This window comes from Manis javanica, chromosome 12, assembly GCF_040802235.1.
Source record: "Manis javanica isolate MJ-LG chromosome 12, MJ_LKY, whole genome shotgun sequence".
In the NCBI taxonomy this organism is placed as follows: domain Eukaryota; kingdom Metazoa; phylum Chordata; class Mammalia; order Pholidota; family Manidae; genus Manis; species Manis javanica.
In genome coordinates this window covers 13,696,760-13,717,752 of record NC_133167.1, presented here as the reverse complement: position 1 = coordinate 13,717,752, position 20,993 = coordinate 13,696,760, and the positions used below count along the sequence as shown (strand labels likewise).

The following is a 20,993-nucleotide window of genomic DNA, read 5'->3' as shown; positions in this document are numbered from 1 at the left end:
TTTAATCTCTTTATGTTCTCAATGGCCAAATTTACCTGAAGAAGAAAATTTACTTCACTCAACATCAGCATATTTACATCTCCTGAGATATTTTGTAATAGTTTGGAAATAGTCCATTTAGCCTCTGGCCTTTTAATTTTACTTAATTTTTAAATATTACTCTAGGGAAGAAAAACAGTAAGTTCAAAAATGAAATTGTTAATCCAACTAAAACAACCTTCACTTAAAAATTAGGCTGTCTGTTCACTGTCCTTATTGTAGGTTCATGTCAATACTACAGTGTTTAGCTGGACTGAGTTGGAATTAAGACCCTCAGGTACCAACCAGCCAGGTTGATGTCATTACATAATCTAATAGTTTATGTTCTCCTTAAGTATTTATAAAGTTGGCTCTTATTAACCATTTTTTAGATGATTAGAATTAATAAGGAATAGTACCAAAGGAGTAACTAGTTTTATTCAGTATTTAATGTGTAGTCACCTAACTGAAGAAAGAAATCTCTCAAACTGGCAGCTTACTAGGGCTGCTAAATCGAAATGCCAGTTTCAAGTACAAGATATGTTAAGTATCATTATTCTTTTTGCTTACTATTATTTTATAAGAGACTTCATGGATGAGTCTATGATTTCAGCCTTTTCTAACTTCTAAAATCTTAAATGTATTTAGATACGAATCAGTAATGATGACAGCAGTGTTTTAAGGCATTCAGTTCTTGGCTAGTTAGTACATACTGATAAATATATCAAGATAGTGTTACTAAGTAGGACTGCTAGGGTTTAGTTTCTTGGCCCTACCATTTGGGTAATGTAATGGTTGAATGAACATGCCATTCCCTGTTCCCCTTTAGTGTCTCAGCCTTGAACAAAATTCTAATATAAAAAGCTGTATTTCTATGTAGAGAATTTCATATTGCTGCTTTTGATATAATAATAGAAAGAAGGGGGTATCTTGAGAGATAGAAAGCAGAATAGGAATGGGTTTTTCCATAGATGAGGAAATTGAGACAAAGTGATCCAGAACCTTGAACGAGTGTGTGTGTGTGTGTGTGTGTGTCTGGCATGAGGTTGTTAAGGGCCCACCTAAGCCTGTGACAATTGATAGCTAGGGAACTTTGTTGAGAATCATTTGTGAGATGTGTGGAGGCTGTGGAAGTTGAATTGAACAGAGTTGGTCCTGAGTTATATGTATTTCACATTTACCCTCTCCCTTTGGGACTGGAGTGGGATCCAGAAAGTGGGACTCAGCCATTCTGTGTCACAAATCTTAGCATGAAATACTAGATGTGAGAAAAAATAGTCTTAATATATGTATTTTCTTAAGTAGAAATCTGTAGTCATCTAACTGAAGTCCCCCAAAACTGTCTCACTTTCTAGGAATGCTAGGTGGAATAGTACCAATTCCAAATACAGGATGTTTTAAGTATCATTATTCCTTTTGCTTACTGTTACTTTATAAGGGACTTCCTGGATAGACGTATGATTTATTAAACATGAATCAATGATGATCGTAGTAGCTGAGATTTGAGTGCTTTTGTGAGGCAAACATTACATTCTTCAATGTATTAACTGTTCATACTCACAGAAGTCTTATGATACAGATCCGATTTAAAAATGAGAACACTGAGGCTAAGAGGGTAATTTACCTAAGGTGACATTTAGTAAGTAGTGGAGTCTGGTGTGGAACTCAGTCTGTTTGGCTCTGTAGCATAAGCTTACAGTTGAATTGTCTTCAGTATATTCAGAATAAGTGGAGTGTTCGTATACATAATCTTGTGTAAATAACTAAATTTAAACTGCTAAACATACATTGTATTTTTCAGTTTATGTAGAGTGCTTTCACCTACTTTCCTTGTTTGTTCCTAAGGGGAGTTTTGTGAGGTATTTATTTTTACCCTGGTTTTACAATGTACCTGAAGCTCGGGGATGTTAAGGGACTTGTCCTATGTTCAGTGAGTAAACGGGAGGCCAGTATCAAGTCCAGAGCTTATTACCATAGTTTTAAAAGGAGCAAGTCTATTGAACATTTCTTATATGCAATCAAGCCAGAGTTGCAAATGGAGGACCTTCAGTGGATCATATAAAGTACATACATAAAACAAGTAACCAATCTGTTTTGAAGCTTTGCAGGAACAGAATTTTGTGCAAAACCAGCTAAACTAAGTAGCCCTTATGCCTCTGTGTTTTTTCCAGAGTCCTTTCATTTCACCTCATTTAAAATTTTGTGTATTAGATTAATGATGACAGATACAGGGAAAAATCTTTGAGTGTTTTTTGCTCTTTGTTGTCGTTTATTTTTTTTCCCAGGCAGGGAGCTCTTTCCCTACTCACTAGTGCCAAAGGGGAAAGGTACCTTATCTAGAGGACAGAAATGAGTTCCCTAGGTCATTTAAATCTTCATTGTTTGATGGTTGTCAGGACTTCTAAAATCTACCTGGGAGCCCTTGTCATCAGTAGAATAGCCTTAAAATAGGTCTAGTTTAATTCTACCAACATTAGTGGTAAGCGAATTAAGATTTATTGAGCTGGACAAGGTCTCATAGTAATTGGTGCAGAGCTGAGATGTGTGTATATGTGTGCACATATTCTTCTTGTGCATGTTTGTATTTAAAAATGTCTGTTCTGTATCAGACTGGAATATAAATTCCCTTGCCTAATTTCTCTGTTTCCTATTTGATTTTATGCCAAGACCCAGCATTTTTTTTCCTCCAAGCGATCTGTCTTCATCTAGAAAAGGAAAAAGGAATAAAATTAGATTTTAAAAAAGTCCCTCAGTCAGGGTTAGGGGAGAACAGGGATTGTACTTGTGGTTCAAAAAAAATACTCAAGAGTCCTACTGTTATTTCAACTATTGTAATAAAAGGATTGAAAAAGCTTAAAAATTTCAGTAGATAACTGAAGATTTTAGTTGGCTCTGTTCAGCCACTTCTCAGTTGTTAATTTAAATATTTTATGTCAGAGACTTGTTGAATTTCCTCCCTCCTCCTTCCCTCCCTTTCTACCCTTTTCCCTTTCTCCCATTCACCTTCCCTTCCAGTATGTCTTTAAGGCTAAAATTTCATTTTCTGAGGTTAGAATAAATACAAACATAATAGTTTTCTTAAAAAAGAAGAAGACCAAACTATTATTTTCTCATCAGATTTCCTAATTGTGAATTGAAAATTCATCTAATTCAGATGGTGATGTAACTCAATCCTCTAAGTTATGTATTTTATAGACTTCCTGGTCCGGAATTTTTTGACTTTTTTCTTTTGTTGTAGTAAGGAAGTACTTAACGTGGATTAGTGATCCTGATTTTCAGCCACATAGTCTTATCCGTAGGGCAATGACGACTGTGGAGTCAGAGTTGACATTTTCAGAGTTGTTAAGGATTGTGTTAATATTTAGAGTTTTCGAAAGGAAAATCCTTTGCCTTTCCTTCAGTGAAGGAATAGTGAAAATCACATCACTGTATGCTGAGACAACAGAATAAAATAGCTTTTGAATGTTGTTATTTGTAGGAATTAAGCTTTCTGACAGCTGGGTCTCTTTTTGTTTTGTGGCAGCCATGCATTGAGTCAGTATTTTAAAATCATTCTCCCTGAGCCAGATATGTATTTTTCATATTTTTTTATGGTTTTAGTCTTTGGAAGCAGGGAAGCAAACATGTTCATCAGGCCCAGAGTTCCACCTCTAAAGAAAACCTTTCCGTACAGCAAATCGTAGTTGCTGGTTGCATATTCCATTACAGTTCATTAGAGCCTAATTCTGGGAAGGAAATCTTTCTGTCCGTCTTGACCCCAGCTTATTTCAAAATCAGTAATTTGGATGACTTATCAGGGACTCTTTTGGTTTCTGTGGAACGTATGGGACTGTGAGTTGTGGAAAAGAGAGTCTCTAAAGTAGTGAAAGACTTACCTTTCTTGCCTGTTCATCCCCTTTCCCCCTTTTTAAAACTAACAAAGTTTTTAACCCTAGACTTTAGGGAACGTGGAGGAATGGAAAAGTTTGGGTGGGCTTTGTAGTCAAATCTGTAGATTAAAATTCCACCTTCATCTCTCAGCTCTAAATGCCTTTGGGCATTTGTTTGAAATTGGGTCTTTATGACAATTAAATGGGATAATATAAAAGCTGCCTACATAGTGCTGCTTGTTGATACTCAGAATTGCTTCCAGTTTATTTTAAGCTTGGTGAAAAACTCTAGGCACATTCATGCTAGCAAATACAGATTGCTTGATGTCCATTGCTGTGCAGCCCACTTGTACTTCATTAGAGATAAAAATGCCAAGCTGTATTCTAACTCCCCCCTAGCCCCAGATTTGAGCTGTTAATATGGTTCTGATGCATGTTTGGGTGTTGCAGGCTGCAAGGAAAGCACGGAGGAGGAAATCACATAGGGTGGTGGGCAAGATCGACCCTGTTAAGGACTGATCTGTGGACAATAAGGATACCCGCTCAGAGCATTTTCTCACCCTCCTTTATATTTCCAGAGGAACTCTCCTCCCAGGGGTTGTAGGACAATTCCAGGTGTTGGGGGTTGCTCCCCTACTTTGGAAGTTGAATTTTCACACACTGTTTCTTGATGGGGGTGGGTAGGGGGGCATAATAGACCCAACTGTATTAGCAGAGTGAATGTAATGGTTTATTGACCTCCTCCCTCCTGTGGGCTTTGCAAAAGTCTTAGTTATATTCCGAGTGTGACTCCATTTCCATTCATTGTTCAGTTTGTGGAGGTTAATGGATTTGTTAGGCAGAAAGACAAGATACAAACCAGTGGAGAAAGAATAAGGCTGGTAGAGCCCACTAAAAAGGACTCAAAGAGTTAACCGAATAAAACCAGAGAGCCAGAAAAGACTCACAGAGTTAATTAGTTGAAGTATTGAAGAACAGAGAAATAAGAAGAGTCATGCCATGGAAAATCTAAAGTTTCTTTAACTTAATCTATAGGCTGTTGTTCCTCTTCTTCCAGCCCCTTAATTAAGTAACTTTGTAACCAGGACAGGAGATAGACCTCCAGAGTGTAAATGGACCTATGTGAATGAATGAAGAATGCCCAAATGGGACCAACACAGTCACCTAAATAATCCTATTCTTAAGACAAAACATCAAAGGAATTATGAATCACTTGTATACGTTTTGCCTTATGCTGACCCTTACTCAAAAGGCCCTGTAAAACCTCAGACCCTATACTCTTAAGTGTTTCTCCTCTCTGAGGTTGCTCACACCCCCCTTTCTCCAAGTGTGTCACTCTCTGTTCTACTCCAAGTAAGTAGAGAAAAGCTGCTGAGAGCTCTAATTTTAGCCTGCAAATTCCTGTCGCCTGGACGACCTGGACAAGGCTGCAGCTGTATGATCATTCTCTTTAGTAGCTTCCTGAAAATCTCCTTTCTCTGTCTTTGAGAAGTTCTCAGAACATAATCTCATTCTGTCTAGTGCTCTCTGGCTACTCCAAATCCTGGGGTAGTAGAGACTTAGTTTCCATGCCATGCAGATTCAAGCAGACACTAGAAGCCAGGTGAGCCTGGGCTTAGGAGTTAGCAAGGGGTTTGCCCAGTGCTAAGCAGGAGTTTAGTGAGCTTCCTTTCCTGCCTTTGTTTTGTCTACCTTGACTCTGGCCCACTACTCCCTTAGAATGTGTTCGAATAAAACTTTCATTCTGCTTTGTTACTGTGTCTCTGCCTTTCAATTCTTTGTTGCAGCTGGGACAAGAACCACAGAGAGTAAGTTCAACCCGTAACAGATTGAGATATTACTATGTTGTGTCTCTCCTGAACCTAAAGAGCTTTTTAAAGTTTCTCTGTTTATATAGCTACAATCAGGTCTAAGCAGGTAGGACCATTTAGTATATTAGTGTGAACATACTGGCAACGTATATATTCACTTCCCTGCAACCAATAAATTCAGGCATGTGTATTTTTTTCCTTTTACTAAAACACATGTCTCTGGAAGCTTTTCATATGAGTATTTGTAGCTTTTCATTTTTTTTTTTTAACATTTAAGAAAAGTGGGGAATTAATACAGGTTGTATGATCAAATTAATAATACTCTTCAACAATTTAAAACGTAAAATTTTATCTTAACAGAAGAATTTAATATACCCTGAAGTATATTATATGAGGGTGATTTTATAGGTGGGCATTCATCTCCATTACACACAGTTTTCATAATAGTTACACAAAATCCACCCTTCCCTCCCTGCTTCTCCTGTGTGCCTCAAATAATAGAGGCCATACAGGGAAAGATTATCCTTAAACTTGATCTTTGTGATTTAAATCAACTAATTAAAATGATGTAAGATGTAAATAACTTTGAGTAATGAAGTTAACCATTTACCTAGAATGGTCTAAAAACATTTCAGGTGTTCGAACTAAGTTAGTTATAATCCTACACTTCCACATTTTAAGATTGTTTGCTCATCTGTCATTGTATAAATAAGGATAATTTTCTTTCAGTGTTAAACTTATTTTGTTATTTTAACTAGCCGTTCTTAGTGTGTAGTAAAGGTAGAAGTTATTATAGTTTTTGTGGTGGAAAATAAGTGTATTTTGACCCATTAAAGCTGTATTTAAGTAATTAGAGATAATTGCTTAAAAGCCTTGACTTGTCTGTGCCATTTTCTATATTCAGGCATAAAGCTGTCATTGAGAACAGGCAGGGTACACGGAAGTCCCTCCAAGTCAGTTACGTGTACCTATAACTTGTTTTTTAATGGCTGCTTAATCATTCATATTGTGGATGTCTAAGTTTTTAAGACATTCTTTGGTGGATTCACACCATCTTCCGTTTTCAGTTGTGTGGGGACAAGCATTGCCCGCTTGTAACCTTTGTTCCAGAATAACCATGTGTCACTACATCCCCTTCTGGCGGTATACTAAGTATAGGGTATGTTAATTGCCAGAATTTCACCAAACCCAGACCTGCCTTTATTGATCGCAAAATCTTGTTGGAATGCAGACCCCTCTGACCAAGATTTTATTCCTTGGGGCGTTGGTTGCACGAGAATAATCCCTTCTAGCAGAATGCATAGTGTAGTTGTAAATCATGTACCCTTGTGGCATGTATTTATTAGTCTTTGTCCTCTCACCCCACATAAGCAGTTACCTCTCTGTCCATGATAGCGGTGTGTAGCCTTGTTCAACCGTCTGCTCCTGAACTGCCATATGTAAGTTCCAGTAAACCTTCATGTAGTGTCTCCTGTCTTTATCTCAGTCTCCTGAGCGCTTTCCCATTGCAACTTGCCCATTTGGGCACGCAATTGGACTTGTGATCACACAAGTGGTTAAAATTTTCCAGTTTATGATCTACTAGGATTTATTCAGTGATTCATCAGTCAGGCAACATCTAATCTAGCAGATGGAAGGGAGCTCCAAAGAGTTGTACAAGGGAAGAAATTTTTATAGATCAAAGTGGGCAGGAACAAGGCAGGTACACTGGACATTTGGTGATCAGTGAAAGCAGGGTTCCTTTCCTTATATGGAGCAAAATGACCCCTTGGAGCCAGGTCCAGTGATGTATGCTGAGCAGCCACGTGCTGATTGGCTGATTTAGGTCTTCCTTTTCTTGGGGAGCTGAGCATAGCAACTTAGGTAAGTTTTGGTTTGCTGACATGGGGCTTTGCATGTGCAGCTCCATGTTGGGCCTAATCTGATTACTTTAACACAGTTTTTGGCCCCTAAACAACACATGTCCTCCAGTCTTTGCCTTCGGACTGTACTGCTTACTACTACCCTGTGTAGTCATCTATCCTCCCCTGCCTTAACTCCTGGAGCTTAAGACCTTTGTGACTTCACTGCAATCCTGTTGTGATTCTTAGTGGTTTTAATCTTTCCAGTCCCATGGTCTTAAAGTTCCTTGACTTCCTGTCCTTAAATGATTTCATATTCCAGTCTGCCATTGCTATCTGCCCATGCCACCCTACCCTTGCCCTGCCCGAGGCCTCCTGATGAACAGTAACTACATGCCCTTTAAAATGGCAATTTCCAGTAGTCCACTCAGATCATTGTCTTCTATGATTGTAGTTTATTACTCCCTTTGAGTCCCTCAGCTCCCAGTAATTCTGTAGCTCAACTCAGGATCTAATTCCATTGATCCTATCTCCTTTTTCACAAACCCTTTCCCTCTTCACGGCCTTCTTGACTTCCTCAACTTCCAGTTCCCTGATCAGTTACTATAACCACTCCCTTGGAAATAGTCTTAATTCCACCCCCCCACCCCCCCTCCCGCTGCCCCATTTTGTTCTGGTAAAACCTTATTCTTGAGTAATTCAGCTCTGCCTAATCCCTGTTTATGTTCCACCAGCTGAAACTTGACTGTGATGCACACAACCAGCCTGATTGATCTTATGTTACATCCCTGACCACTAACCTCAAGTGGGCCTTTTGAGCTGCCAGGTGATACCTGTCTTCTACTTACTTCATTCTCGTGTTCTCCTGGATGACTGTTTCATACTTTCTTTCTCCTCGATTTCCTATTGCCATCCTTTTTTTCCTCTCTCTCAGCCAGTGATTTTTCTTCCTAGTCCTCAGGAAATAGAAGCACCCAGAAGAGGATCATCCACTTAACTCCCATGACCACTTCTAGCACTCACATGCATCTGTGCCCCGTTCCTGTCTAAGGCCGACCTCTTCCTCTTGGATACTCCATCCCACCCCCTCTCCTGCCCGAGAATTTGACGATCTTCTGTATAATCCTCTATTTCCACTACTGGGTCATAGCCGGCAGTGTGCTGACAAGCTATGTTATCTCTTATCTTTAAAACAAAAGAATCTCTCTGTCCTGTCCTGTGCCTGTCTCTCTTTTCCTCTTCAGAGTGCTCTTCCTGAACTCCTCTCCAGTTAGGCTGGATCCTTATCACAACTCATTTCGGTGTCAGCAGTGAACTTCACATTGTCAAATCCAGTGTCTGCTCAGTCCTCGTCTTAAAAAAATTTTTTTTTATTCTGATAATATGCGCACAGCAAGATTTATCACTGGAATCATCTTTAAGTGACATTAAGTATGTTCACTTTGTTAAGCAACTGTCACCATCGTCTACACAACTTTCCCATCATTCCAAACTCTGTGTCTGTTACCCAGAACTCTCCATTCTCCTTCCCCTCAGCCTGTGGCAAACACTATTCTACTTTCTGTTTCTATGAATTTGCCTATTTTAGGTATCTCATATTAGTGGACTCATACAAAATTTGCCCTTTTGTGGTCTGCCTTACTTAGTGTAATGTTTTCAAGGTCCATACATGTGGAATGTGTCACAACTTCATTTCTTTTTAAGGTTGAATGATACTGAGTTGTGTGGCTCTACCACATTTTGTTTATCCATTTACCCATCAGTGGAGATTTGTGTTGTTTCTACCTTTTGGCTATTATGAATAGGGCTACTATGAACTTTTGTGTAATATCAAAATGTCTGTTTGAGTCCCTATATTCAGTTCTTTTGGAAATATACCCAGGAGTGGAATTACTGGATTGTACGGTACTTTCTATGTTGAATTTTTTGAGAAACTGCTATCCTGTTTTCAGTACTGGCTGCACCATTTTACATGCCCACCAGCAAAACATAAGTGTTCCAGTCGCCACATCCTTGCCAATACTTGTTATTTTATGTTGTTGTGTTTTTTGTTTTTTTGTTCTTTTGGTCCATCTTATTGGGACTTTGATTTGTACTTCAATCCTTAGCTTTGTTGACTATATGTAATGTGTAATGTTAATCAGTGTCTTCCTGCTGTAACTACTATATTTGGAGTACAGCAAAGCAGTAGACAAGTGGATCTAAGAAACAGGATAGCATCTAGAAACATTCAGGAGCAATTGAGAGCTTATTATTGAAGATAACATTTTGATTGATTGAGAAGAAGGGTAGTTTATGTAATAAGCAGTTCAGGCAGTTCATCTGAAAGAGGAAATTAGTTGTCTAGCTTTCTTCCTTACAAAATTTACAAAAACAAGCTCTATATTGAGTAAAGATTTAAATGTAAAAATTATGCAAATACTAGAAAAGAATATGAGATGATTAGTTTAACCCTGGGATGTATGAGGCCTTCTTAAACTAGAGTAGAAACTTAGAAGAAGCTATAAAGGAGAAGATTAACAGATCAACTGTTAAAGTTTAGTTGCTGAAAGGTAATACTGGTTCTAAGATGTGGCAAAATAATAAAGTACCTTTGACTGGTTTCTCCAGATTTCTCCATAGCTACTTAATAGAATGCAATTAGCCAAAGGTTTTTTTATTTTACCTAGTTTTTTCAATGTGCTGTAGACAAATTAAATGCCTAATGATTTGTGGCTGGTACATCTAGGCTGCCTTTGATACCACTGAACACTTACTCCTTGGCTCTCACGAAACTGCCCTCTCCAAATTCTCCTCGTTTATTGGTCTTTCCAGTGGGATTTTCCTCTCCTTGGTCTTAGCACTGGTTTCCTTCTAAAGTTTTCTGTCCTTGAACTTGATTTGGAGATTTCCTACATGTTCTTATCCTCTGTCTCATTATAGTTCCAGAATGGGTGCTTCTTCCTCTGACCCCTCTTACCTATAGGTCTTCTGTCTTGCTTCTTTCCCACTGCTAGGAAGTGTATGTAGATGCGTGGGGTTAGGTTGGAAACATTCTGTTAATTGAATAATGTGGAAACTTTTCTGTGGTAATTCCATTTTTAATAGATACGGTACAGATGAGTCTTTTACAAAAGCAGGAGATGACAGGATATTGTTTGGGTCCAATATAATAGCTGCTGCTTGATGGGAAAAAATGATTTGCCTACTAAGAATTTTTCTTTAGAATTATTTTTAAATGTTTTTGAATTAATATCTTCCTTTCTTCTTCCTTCTAGATTCTTACAGAAATCTGTTAATTCTACATATTGAGCCCTTATGAATAACCAAGTATCTTCAAAACCATCTGCCATGAAGCTGAAACAGACCATCAACCCTGTTCTTTTATATTTCATACATTTTATAGTATCACTTTATACTATTTTAACATACATCCCTTATTATTTTTTGTCTGACAAGAGACAAGAAAAATCAAATCGAATTAAAGCAAAGCCTGTAAATTCAAAACCTGAATCTGCATACAGATCTGTTAACAGTTTGGATAGTTTGGCCTCTGTGTTATACCCTGGATGTGATACTCTAGATAAAGTTTTTATGTATGCAAAAAACAAATTTAAGGACAAAAGACTCTTGGGAACACGTGAAATTTTAAATGAGGAAGATGAAGTACAACCAAATGGAAAAATATTTAAAAAGGTAAGATGATCTTTCGCTGCCTTTGAATTCCCTCCGAACAAAATGTACTCTTAGAAATGGTAGCAGGGGACAAGCCTAACCTGCTGCTTTGGAATTCGCTGAAGTGGCAGGAGAAACAGCATAGGAAGGGAACTAGACTGCTCTAATCTCTTTATGTACTTCCAGCACTGGTTCCTTCTGAATTTTCCAGACACTTTGCAAATACCCACTAGTGTGGGGCTCTTGTGAGCCTAAGCGTCCATCAGGGCTTGGGATAGAAGGTCTAGAGCAGTTCTGGTGTGAAACCGTATTCCCCGGCCGTTCCAGAGGCGCCTGTGTGTGAATGAGACTGCTCTGGGTTTTTGGGGGTGAGCTGCTGTTTCTGATTTTAGTGTAGGTTCCATTGGCTGCTTAATTTTTTGGTAGTTGGTTGTGGCAGCTGCAAAGTTTTTCTTTTCTCAAATATGGGATTTGTTACTTAACAAAGAAATGGGATAAGTTACTTAACAAAGTTGCCTGTTTCTTTATCTGTTATATGGAGATAATGATCCTTGTTGACATTTATAAGCATTTATCTGCCAGGCTGTTTTAAAAGCTTCACATTTATCAACTTACTTAAGACTTGCCAGTAGCCCGGTGTCAGTGTTATTCTCCTTACTATACAGATGCACACAGAGGCACAGACAGGGTAGATAATTACCTTAAGGACATTACAGCTAACAAGTGGTGAAGCCTGCACTAGGACCCCTCTTGCTCCATTCTCCTTTAACTAATCCCAGCCTTTCGTGTTGATGAGAAGATGAATAGAATGTGTATATCCATACAAACATACACACATAAATACACTTAGAACAGTTTGTGGCATCTGTGTGAGCGCTCTAGCTTTGATTATTCTTGGGAATTCAATGGGCAAAATATATGAGTGAGTACACAGACTGCTGTTTTGGAGTAGTGCAGTACTGGGAAGCATAGTAAGTGTAGAAATGGCATCAAAGTGCAGTTTATGGACTAGAATATGTGACTTTCTTATAAGCAATTCTTGAAGTTCCAGTAGATAAAAACTGAAGATAAAATAAAAAAAAATTTTTTTAGAGGCAGTAAGATGATGTGTAGTTGGTTGATAATTGGTCAGGCAATTTGTATAGGCAAAGTTGTTTTTTCCTTCTTCTTTTTAACTACCTGTGTTATCAGCTGCCTTTTTTATCAGTCATGAGGGAACTCAGATTTTGGAGGAGAGTCAAGTAATCACACTGTGGAATGAATTAGGCAGAGCTTCTCCTGTTTGTTACTCATGGCCAGGGGATGTTGTTTGACTTAATGGCCCATTAATTTCAGCCTTTAGCATGGAAATTCCACAATATTTTTTCTAAACATAAAGGAGATGGTAAACAGGTTAATGTTCTAACTCCTAGAAATTAAAAATGTGATTTTAGCTCTAACAAGAGAATTTTTAAATGTTCCTCACCTTTAAATAGAGTGATCTTTTATCTTGTTTTTTTTGTCCTGATCTATATACTTGTTGTTCTGACATTAATAGTGTCTGTCCCCTTACAGTCTCGAATGAATAAGTAATATGGTCACTACTTTTAAGGCATATTTCCTATTTCTTTTGCTTAGTTTTGCCTCATTTAAATGAATTTTTTCTACTTCCAACTTTTAAGATCTAGCTGGAGTTAATTGTAGCTGGAAATTGAAGTCATGTAGTTTACCATGTTAGATTATTCTTTACCCTGTAGATTATAATTTGCAAAACATCATAATGAGGTCTTATTTTCGTCATATTTAGTTGCTATTTTTTATGGTATACTATCCTTGGTTCTATCTTTGAGAGATCTGGTATTTATAAAAGCTACAGAAAACATTTTTTTAGGTGCTTAATTTTTCCACTCTTCTGTGCTTCTGATACCTAGAAAAACATTCATTTTTGGCTTTAGATCTAATGCTATTTGAATTCAAAGACTGGATTTTCTTATTTATAGTCTAAACATATGTAATAGAAATCCTATTTCACTAGAAAGCTCAATTTTTCTCCAGTATCCTACACATATTATAAACATTGTAAAGGCCAGCACTATCTTTCAGTTAGCATTCAAGTATTCAGAGCAGCAAAGTAGTTCCCAAGCTTATAAAAAGGAGAAAAACATGGTAAATATGAAATTCCTTCCTAATTCATGTAACAGTATAATTAGGGTGAAAAGAGTCCTAGAGGTATTATAGTTGTTCCTAAAATGTGCCCAGGTAGCACAGTGTACACAGGGGAAGTCTGTGTCTCCTCACCCAGTGTGTGTGTGTGTGTGTGTGTGTGTGTGTGTGTGTGTGTGTGTGTGTGTGTGTGTGTGTGTACACAGGGGAAGTCTGTGTCTCCCCACCCAGTGTGTGTGTGTGTGTGTGTGTGTGTGTGTGTGTGTGTGTATGTGTGTATGTGACGGGGGTGGTGGGGTGGGTAGTGGTGGGGTGTCCTCCCTGTCTTGCCCTGAGCATTGTGCCTTTGTATTCATTATTTATTCAACAGAGAAACATTTGAACTCAAATGTTAAAGTTGGAAGATGAAAAAAACTGTTTTTAGTCACTAACTTTTCCCGTCTACCTACTGCCGTTGATGCTTGCCATCAACTTGGCATTTGTGATTTCATCAAACTTTTTCCAGAAGTTTTTAGATAAACTGGTATAGAAAACATGTTTTTCTTGTTTAAAGTTAGGCTTATTGGGAAATAAAATGTATGTTTAGGTTTTGTGTATAATAAATCAAGTATTTTCTATTAGCCTTACTCAGGAAGAAAGTGTGCTGAATCTCTGGTTAGTTACGACTATAGTTTCTCTTGGTTTGCAAACTGGATGGTGAGTATTTATCACAATTGCATGTTAAACAAGCTGGGCATTTTTTTACCCCCTTGGTCTCTTGTAGCAGAAAGAGCACCTGCCTTGTAGGATAGTAAAAAGGGAACCTTTGGCGACCGGCACTTAGACGTAAGAGAGGAGCTGCTTGGGGCGCATGGACTCTGCTGAGTGCTCTCTTAACAGGAGAGCAGAGACATAATTTTGATGAGGTGTATGGAAGATTTTAAAGTTGCCATATATAAAGATAATCTTTAATTGGGAGTGAAATCTACTAACAGTATCTGAAAGTTTCCTTCCTCTTTATTTTGGGAGGCTGAGCTTTGAGGATGATCCCTAGAATGTATCTGATTTAGTTGAAACAAAGATACTCAATCCTTTATTTCAAATTAATGAACTCTGAAGCTGTGCTTCCATCTTGTCCTAGAAATCTGCTTATCTTCTCAAGAAGCAGAAGAAAAGGCTGGGGTGAGGATTCTGCTCTGATTAGGCCCATTGTACTGTGGCCTTCAGTTTCACTAAGACAGGGACACATAGAAAAACAAGACAGAGAAACTGAGGCTGTTGCATTTGGAGGGTTGGCTTTTTCCATGGCTATTGTCCCATCACTTTAAATTTCATATGGTTTTATAAAACTGGCAGAGTTTAAGCACCTGGAATATATGTTAATATCCTGATTCAAGCCTTCCCAGCAACAAATGTATTGCACTGATGTCTTTTGAAATGCAGAACAGTGAAATGATTAGTTTCCAGAGCATCTTTAAAGTATATATATCTACAATAGAGCAAAGTTGCTAAGAATAAGAATAATTTTACAGTGAAACATAAAAGAGCACGAGGCTGGATCAAACATTTAGAAATCTAACTACCAGAAACACTTTGAATCTTTTTTCTTATATATTTCACACCCATTAGAAGAAGAAAATAGAATGAATTACAAAATCATAGTGCTTAGAAAGAGATTTCATTATAGCATTCCCTCTAAAGTGACCCAAAAAGATAGAAGTACTCATTTCTTTTCTTAGGAACTGACTATACTTTTTTTCCCCCTCTTCCTCAGTGCCCGTTTTTGTGATATTTCTTGCTTCAGAGTCACATTTTTTATTCTATTTGCGTATGTATAGGATACTTCCTGACTTGTTAGGACATTTATATAGCTAATGCGTATTGGAAATAATGGTCAGTCTTTTGGCCAGGATTTGTGGTTTGGTTATTGCTATCTTGGTTCTCTTTTCCTTACTTGTTCACCTTCATGCCATCCCCTGTTTGTTAAAAGGCACCGCTGGGTACCAAATGGCTCAAATCAAAAAACTAGGAGTCTGGTTTTTTTTCGACATACCGCTAATGCCCGCGTGCCCCCCCCACCCCCCGACCTACATTCCCCCAACACTTTTACAGGTCTGCTTCTACTCTTTGTCCCTATTATAATCTACTCACACACAGCAGTTGAAACAACCTTCTACAGCTCTTTGTTAGGCCACTTACTCACCTGCCCAGTCACATCGCAACCCCTTTGTGTAGTGCAGTTGAAGCATTGTGATTTAGCACCTGGGTTCTGGAATGATCAAGTCCTGTAATTTAATAGCTGTGTGATTTAGAGGAAGTTATACTTAACTCTCTTGGTGCCTCAGTATTTGTCATCTGTAAAATCAGATAATAATAGTGATATCTCCCAGAGTTACTGTGAGAGTTTAATAAAGCTAATAATGGACAGCATATTTAGCACATACTAAACACTAGTTAAGGTTAGCTGCTCTTATTATCATGATTATTACCAGCCATCCAGATCTATTGAATATTTTCACTCTCTTGTTCCCTCACAATAATTTGTTTATAATGATATTCAATTACAGAGAAAAAAGTTAAATGAAACCAAGTGTATCTGTTGAAGATGGCAGGAAAGAGTATAATTTCGACTTTTCTTCTAAATAGTTAAACTTGGAAAAAAAATGTCCTAGTACTTACAGATGTTAAACTCTCAGTTACCCAAAAACCTGATCTTTATTATTTATTAGATAGACTGTCTTGTTCTTCAGGGTCCTGAATGGTTAAGTATTTCTGTGCTTTTATTTTTTAGAATGTTCTGTGTTACCTCCTTTTCATTTTTATAATTTTTTTTTGAGATGAGACCCTCATTAGCATGATCAAAGCCTCTAATTTCATGTTTCTTAACAAAGCATATTACTGAATTCCTATGACCTAGGCAGTGATAGTCTGAGTGGTAGCATTGATGTTTATACAAGTATATGTCACAGCTGTCATAGAATAAAAACAAAACCAACTGAAAGTGAGAGAGGACAACAAAATATTAGCAAACAGAATTAAAAAATATATTAAAAGGATCATTCACCATGACCTAGTGTGACTTACATCAGGCATGCAAGGATGGTTCAATATCTGCAAATCAATTAGTGTGATTCCCACATCATCAAAAGGAAAGATTAAAACCATATTATCATCTCTACATCCATTCATGATTTCATGATTTAAACTTTTCAGCAGAGTGGGTTTAAAGGGAACTTATCTCAACATAATAAAGCCCAGATATGACACCAGCAGCTAACAGCATACTCAATGGTATTTTGAGTATGAAAAACTCTGAAAGCTTTTCCTCCAAGATTAGGAAGACAAGGATGCCCTCTCTCACCACTTTTATTCAGTATAGTCCTATAAGTCCTAGCCTTAGCAATAAGATGAAGAAATAAAAAGCATTCAAATTGGTGAGAAGTGAAACTATTAGTAATTGCAGATGACATGATGCTGCGTGTAGAAAATCCTAGACCCCAGCAAAAATCTATAGGATTAATGAATGAGTTCAGTAAAGTCACAGGATAAAAAAATCATTGTAGGGAAATCTGTTGCATTTCTACATACAAATATTGAGCTAACAGAAAGAAAAAGAAGAAAACAGCTCATTGCAATTACATCAAAAGAGTAAAGTGCTTAGGAAAAATCTAATGAAGGAGTTGAAAGACCTGTAGTTGAAAATTATAGGACATTGATGAAAGAAATTGATAACACTAATAAATGGAAAGGTAGTCCATGTTCATGGATAGGAAAAATTAATGTTCAGATGGCCATAACCCAAATAAATCTACGTTCCTGGATACCAGTGGCATTTTTCACAGAACTAGAGCAAGTAATCCTAAAATTTTTAAGGAATCACAATCCCAAATAGCCAAAGTAATCTTAAGAAAGAAGAGCAAAGCTGGAGATATTATGCTTCCTGGTTTTGAACTACAAATTTAAAATAATCAAAACAGTATGGTACTGGCATGAAAACAGGCACATAGATCAATGGAACAGAATAGAGAGCCCAGAAAAACCCATGCATATATTGTCAATTAATATATGACAAAAGAACCATGAATATACAGTGGGGCAAAAACAGTCTTTTCAATAAATGATGCTGAAACAATTGGACAACTGCATGTAAGAGAATGAAACTGGATCACTGTCTTATACACAAAAACTTGAAATGGACTAAAGACTTAACCACAAGGCCTGAAATCTTATAAAACTCCTAGAAGAAAACAAGAATAAACAAGTTGGGACTATATCAAACTAGAAAACTTCTGCACAACGAAGGAAACCATCCACAAAAAGAAAAAAAAAAAGGCTGCCTACTGAATGGGAGAAGACACTTGCAAACAATATATCTGATAAGCGGCCAATACCTAAAGTACATATCCAAAGAAGTGAGAACTAGGCACCAAAAAACAAATCACCTGGTAAAAAAAATGGGCAGGTGACCTAAAGATACTTTTCCAAAGAAGATACACAGATGCCCAAAGACACATGAAAAGATGCTCCATATCACTAATCATCAAGGAAATGCAAATCAAACTGCACTAAGATATCAGCTCACGTCAGAATGGCTAGTATCAAAAAAAAAAAAGGCATTGGTAAGGATGTAGAGGAAAAGGAACCCTTATATACTACTTACTTATTGGTAGGAATTTAAGTTGGTGCAGTCACTTTGGAAAGCAGTATGGCAGTATGGGGGTTTCTCAAAAGAGTAAAAAATAGAAATACCCTAAGACCCAGCAATTCCACTTCTGGGAATTTTTCTGAAAAGAAAATCATCAGTTTGAAAAGACATGCACTACTGTGTTTATTGTAGCATTATTTACAATAGCCTAGATATGGAAGCAACCTAAGTGTTCATTGATAGATGAATGGATAAAGAAGTTGTGCCACATTATATATGATGGAATATTACTCAGCCACAATAATGAAATCTTGCCATTTGTGACATGGATAGACCTAGAGGGTGTCATGCTAAGTGAAGTAACTCATACAGAGAAAGGCAGTACCATATGATATCACTTATATTTGGAATCTAAAAAACAAACGAAAAAACAGACTCATAAAGACAGAAGACAGACTGGCGGTTGCCATAGAGAAAGGAGGGAGGGGGGTGGTTGAAATAGGTGAAGGGGATAAAAGGGTTCAAATTTAAAACTACAAAATAAATTAGTACAGGGATGAAAGTACAGCATAGGAAATATGGCCAATTATACTTAATTTTTTGTATGTTGAGCAGATGGTAACTACACTTACTGTGAGCAGTTAATGTATAAAATTGTTGAATCACATGTTGTACACCTGGTAGCAACTATATTAAAAAAAGAAAAAAAAAGGAAGGTGGCCGTGAGGATCACTGTAACCCTACCCCTAAGTTTACAAATGAGGAAACTGCTGAAACACTCTGCTGTGGTCGTTCACATAGCCATGCATTTTCCTGTTTCCAGCAGGAAAACTGAAGATATTTATGTCTCATAGGTCGCTGTTAAGAATATTTAAGAGGTGGTAGGCAAAGGATGTTTGTGTTGAATGGTGATCAGAACAAAAGTCGCTATGGGAACTAAACGATCAGATGGATATAGATTTTTTTTAAAACAATCGTTTTAAAAAATGAGGCTGCTAGAAGAAAGAGAGTTCAGAAGGGACCCCCTCAAGGACCAGAGAGAATTGAAGCTGTATTTAATTGCGCCATTCACTCCACAAATTCAGCAAATAATAGTTGAATGCTTACTGTGTGCAAGGTACTGTTCTGGCACAAGGGAGACGATAGTGAGCAAGACACACAGATTACTCTCATGGATCTTGTTTGGGAAGAAGAGAGACAACAAATCAAAAGCAGATTTAATAACTATTATGAAGAAATAAAGCTGATGGGAGATCAGGGATAGCCTTTCTGAGTACGTTACGGCTAAGTAGAGGTCTGAACAACGAGGAGCCAACTTTGTGAAGATTTGGGTAATGAACTTTCTGGGTGGTGGGACAGGCTAGAGCGGTGGCTTTAAGAAGAGAAAGGAGCCCAGATGGGGGAGGCTCATGAGGTGCCAGGCTTCAGAAGGCCTCCAGACCCTGAGAGTTAGTGCATCCCCTAGTTGTGCCTGTGGCTGCATCCTAGTAGTTGTGTTGGCCCAGCCTGTTTGAAGACAGAAAAGGGCCAAGTTGTATATATAGGAAGTGAATCAGAAAAAGGGTCAAACATAGAGACACTGACAATGTCTGGGTCCCTTAGGGCTGTGTACACCAGGGTAAGGCTTTTGGACTCCATTCCTACTGGAGAAGGAAAATGGTGCAGAAGAGTAAGCAGATTTATATTTTTCAAAACCTTTCAATGACTTTATGGAGGATGGGTGGTAGGGGAATAAGAGTGGAAGCAAGGTGGTGAGTCAGTATTCATTTGTGCAGGGAGAGCTGGACTAGAATGACTGCAGATGGAAGGAAATGGCTGGATTGGGAAAATGACTTTCAGACATCTTAGTTGAATAATCAAGTAAAAAAATTAAGTTGGTTGTCCACATAGAGGTGATTAGGATTGGAGATGTAAACTTGTGCCACAGGGCAGGGTCCTTGTGTGTTGGTGACAAATGTCAGGGACGCTGCAGCCTTTGGATAGCATGAGGGACTGCAAAGAGTATGGGTTAAGATGTGTTTAGGTGATTAAACCTGCTGGAAGGAAGATAAGGAAGTTTAATTTCTAACCTCTTGGTGAAGTGTGAGACCATCCCATTGCCTGGAAGTGAAGGAGGGAATAAGGTGGAAGATTAGTGAGTAAAGGTTTCAAATAGCCTTTTCAGAGGATAAGGAAATGCATATACCAGGGAGGGTAATAGGATTGCTAGCTAGGTGGTGAGATCTGTGATCCTGCATTTCACAAGGTTGGGCGTTTCTCAGCAGTGTTCAAAAGTATGGACAGGGAATAAATAAATGAGCTTAATCTCAGGTTGAGCTAACCATAGGGACAAAGTTAAGATTAGATTTTTTTTCCCAGCAAAAGGCAGGTAAAATTATGGGGTGGATAGCGTCCTTTAAATGCAGTCTGTGGAGAAGATCACTACTAGAAGATTGAGAGGCTTTTAAACAGTTAAGTGAAATTCACATTTGGGTACACTTGAAACTCATTCTTTGCCACAAGGTAGCACCATAATAGGTGTTTACATATTTGGATTATATATCTAATGCCTTTCCAGAACATGTAAGGTCTCTGAAACTTACAAGGCTTGTCATTTCGATTCTAGAATCTAGGAGGTAGGTAGCTCATGCTTACTTTGCAGTATAAAATTCTTTGATAATTGTAATCCAGTTCCTGCACATTTTGGCCAAATTCTCATCTGTCTTCTCACCCCCACAGAGCTCCTTTTGAAGTCATTGGAGCTCCCCGTGCTGAGCATTTCGTGGGGGTGCAGAGCAAGGTGAGAGTTTGGGACCACTAAACTTAAATATTTTAAAGGCAGTTGCCTTAGCAATCAAAGAATTTATCTAAGTCCATCTGGTATAGGACACTAGAGGGCAGTATTTATCCTTTTCACATTTTCATCTTCAACCTCTTATTTCTAGAAATCTCTTGAATGTAGGCATTTTTGAAAAAAATGCATATGGTTAGATGTTTTTAAAGTGAGAGATATATATTAATGCCACAGTACGTTTGGGAACTACCCATATATTTT

The 20,993-nt window shown here is 37.8% G+C and overlaps 1 protein-coding gene across 3 annotated transcripts in view; it reads left to right on the top strand.

Moving 5' to 3' along the window:
* Positions 1 to 20,993, top strand: part of ACSL3 (acyl-CoA synthetase long chain family member 3) — a 63,615-nt gene that overhangs the window by 24,016 nt on the left and 18,606 nt on the right. For 2 of the 3 annotated variants that reach the window (XM_037016312.2, XM_037016313.2), the window contains exon 3: positions 10,797 to 11,214. In XM_037016312.2, coding sequence (XP_036872207.1) covers positions 10,837 to 11,214 — 378 coding nt within the window. In that variant the 5' untranslated portion in view covers positions 10,797 to 10,836. Of the gene's footprint in view, positions 1 to 10,796; positions 11,215 to 20,677; positions 20,739 to 20,993 lie in introns of those variants that run through there. The other variant, XM_037016314.2, reaches the window with a different exon arrangement.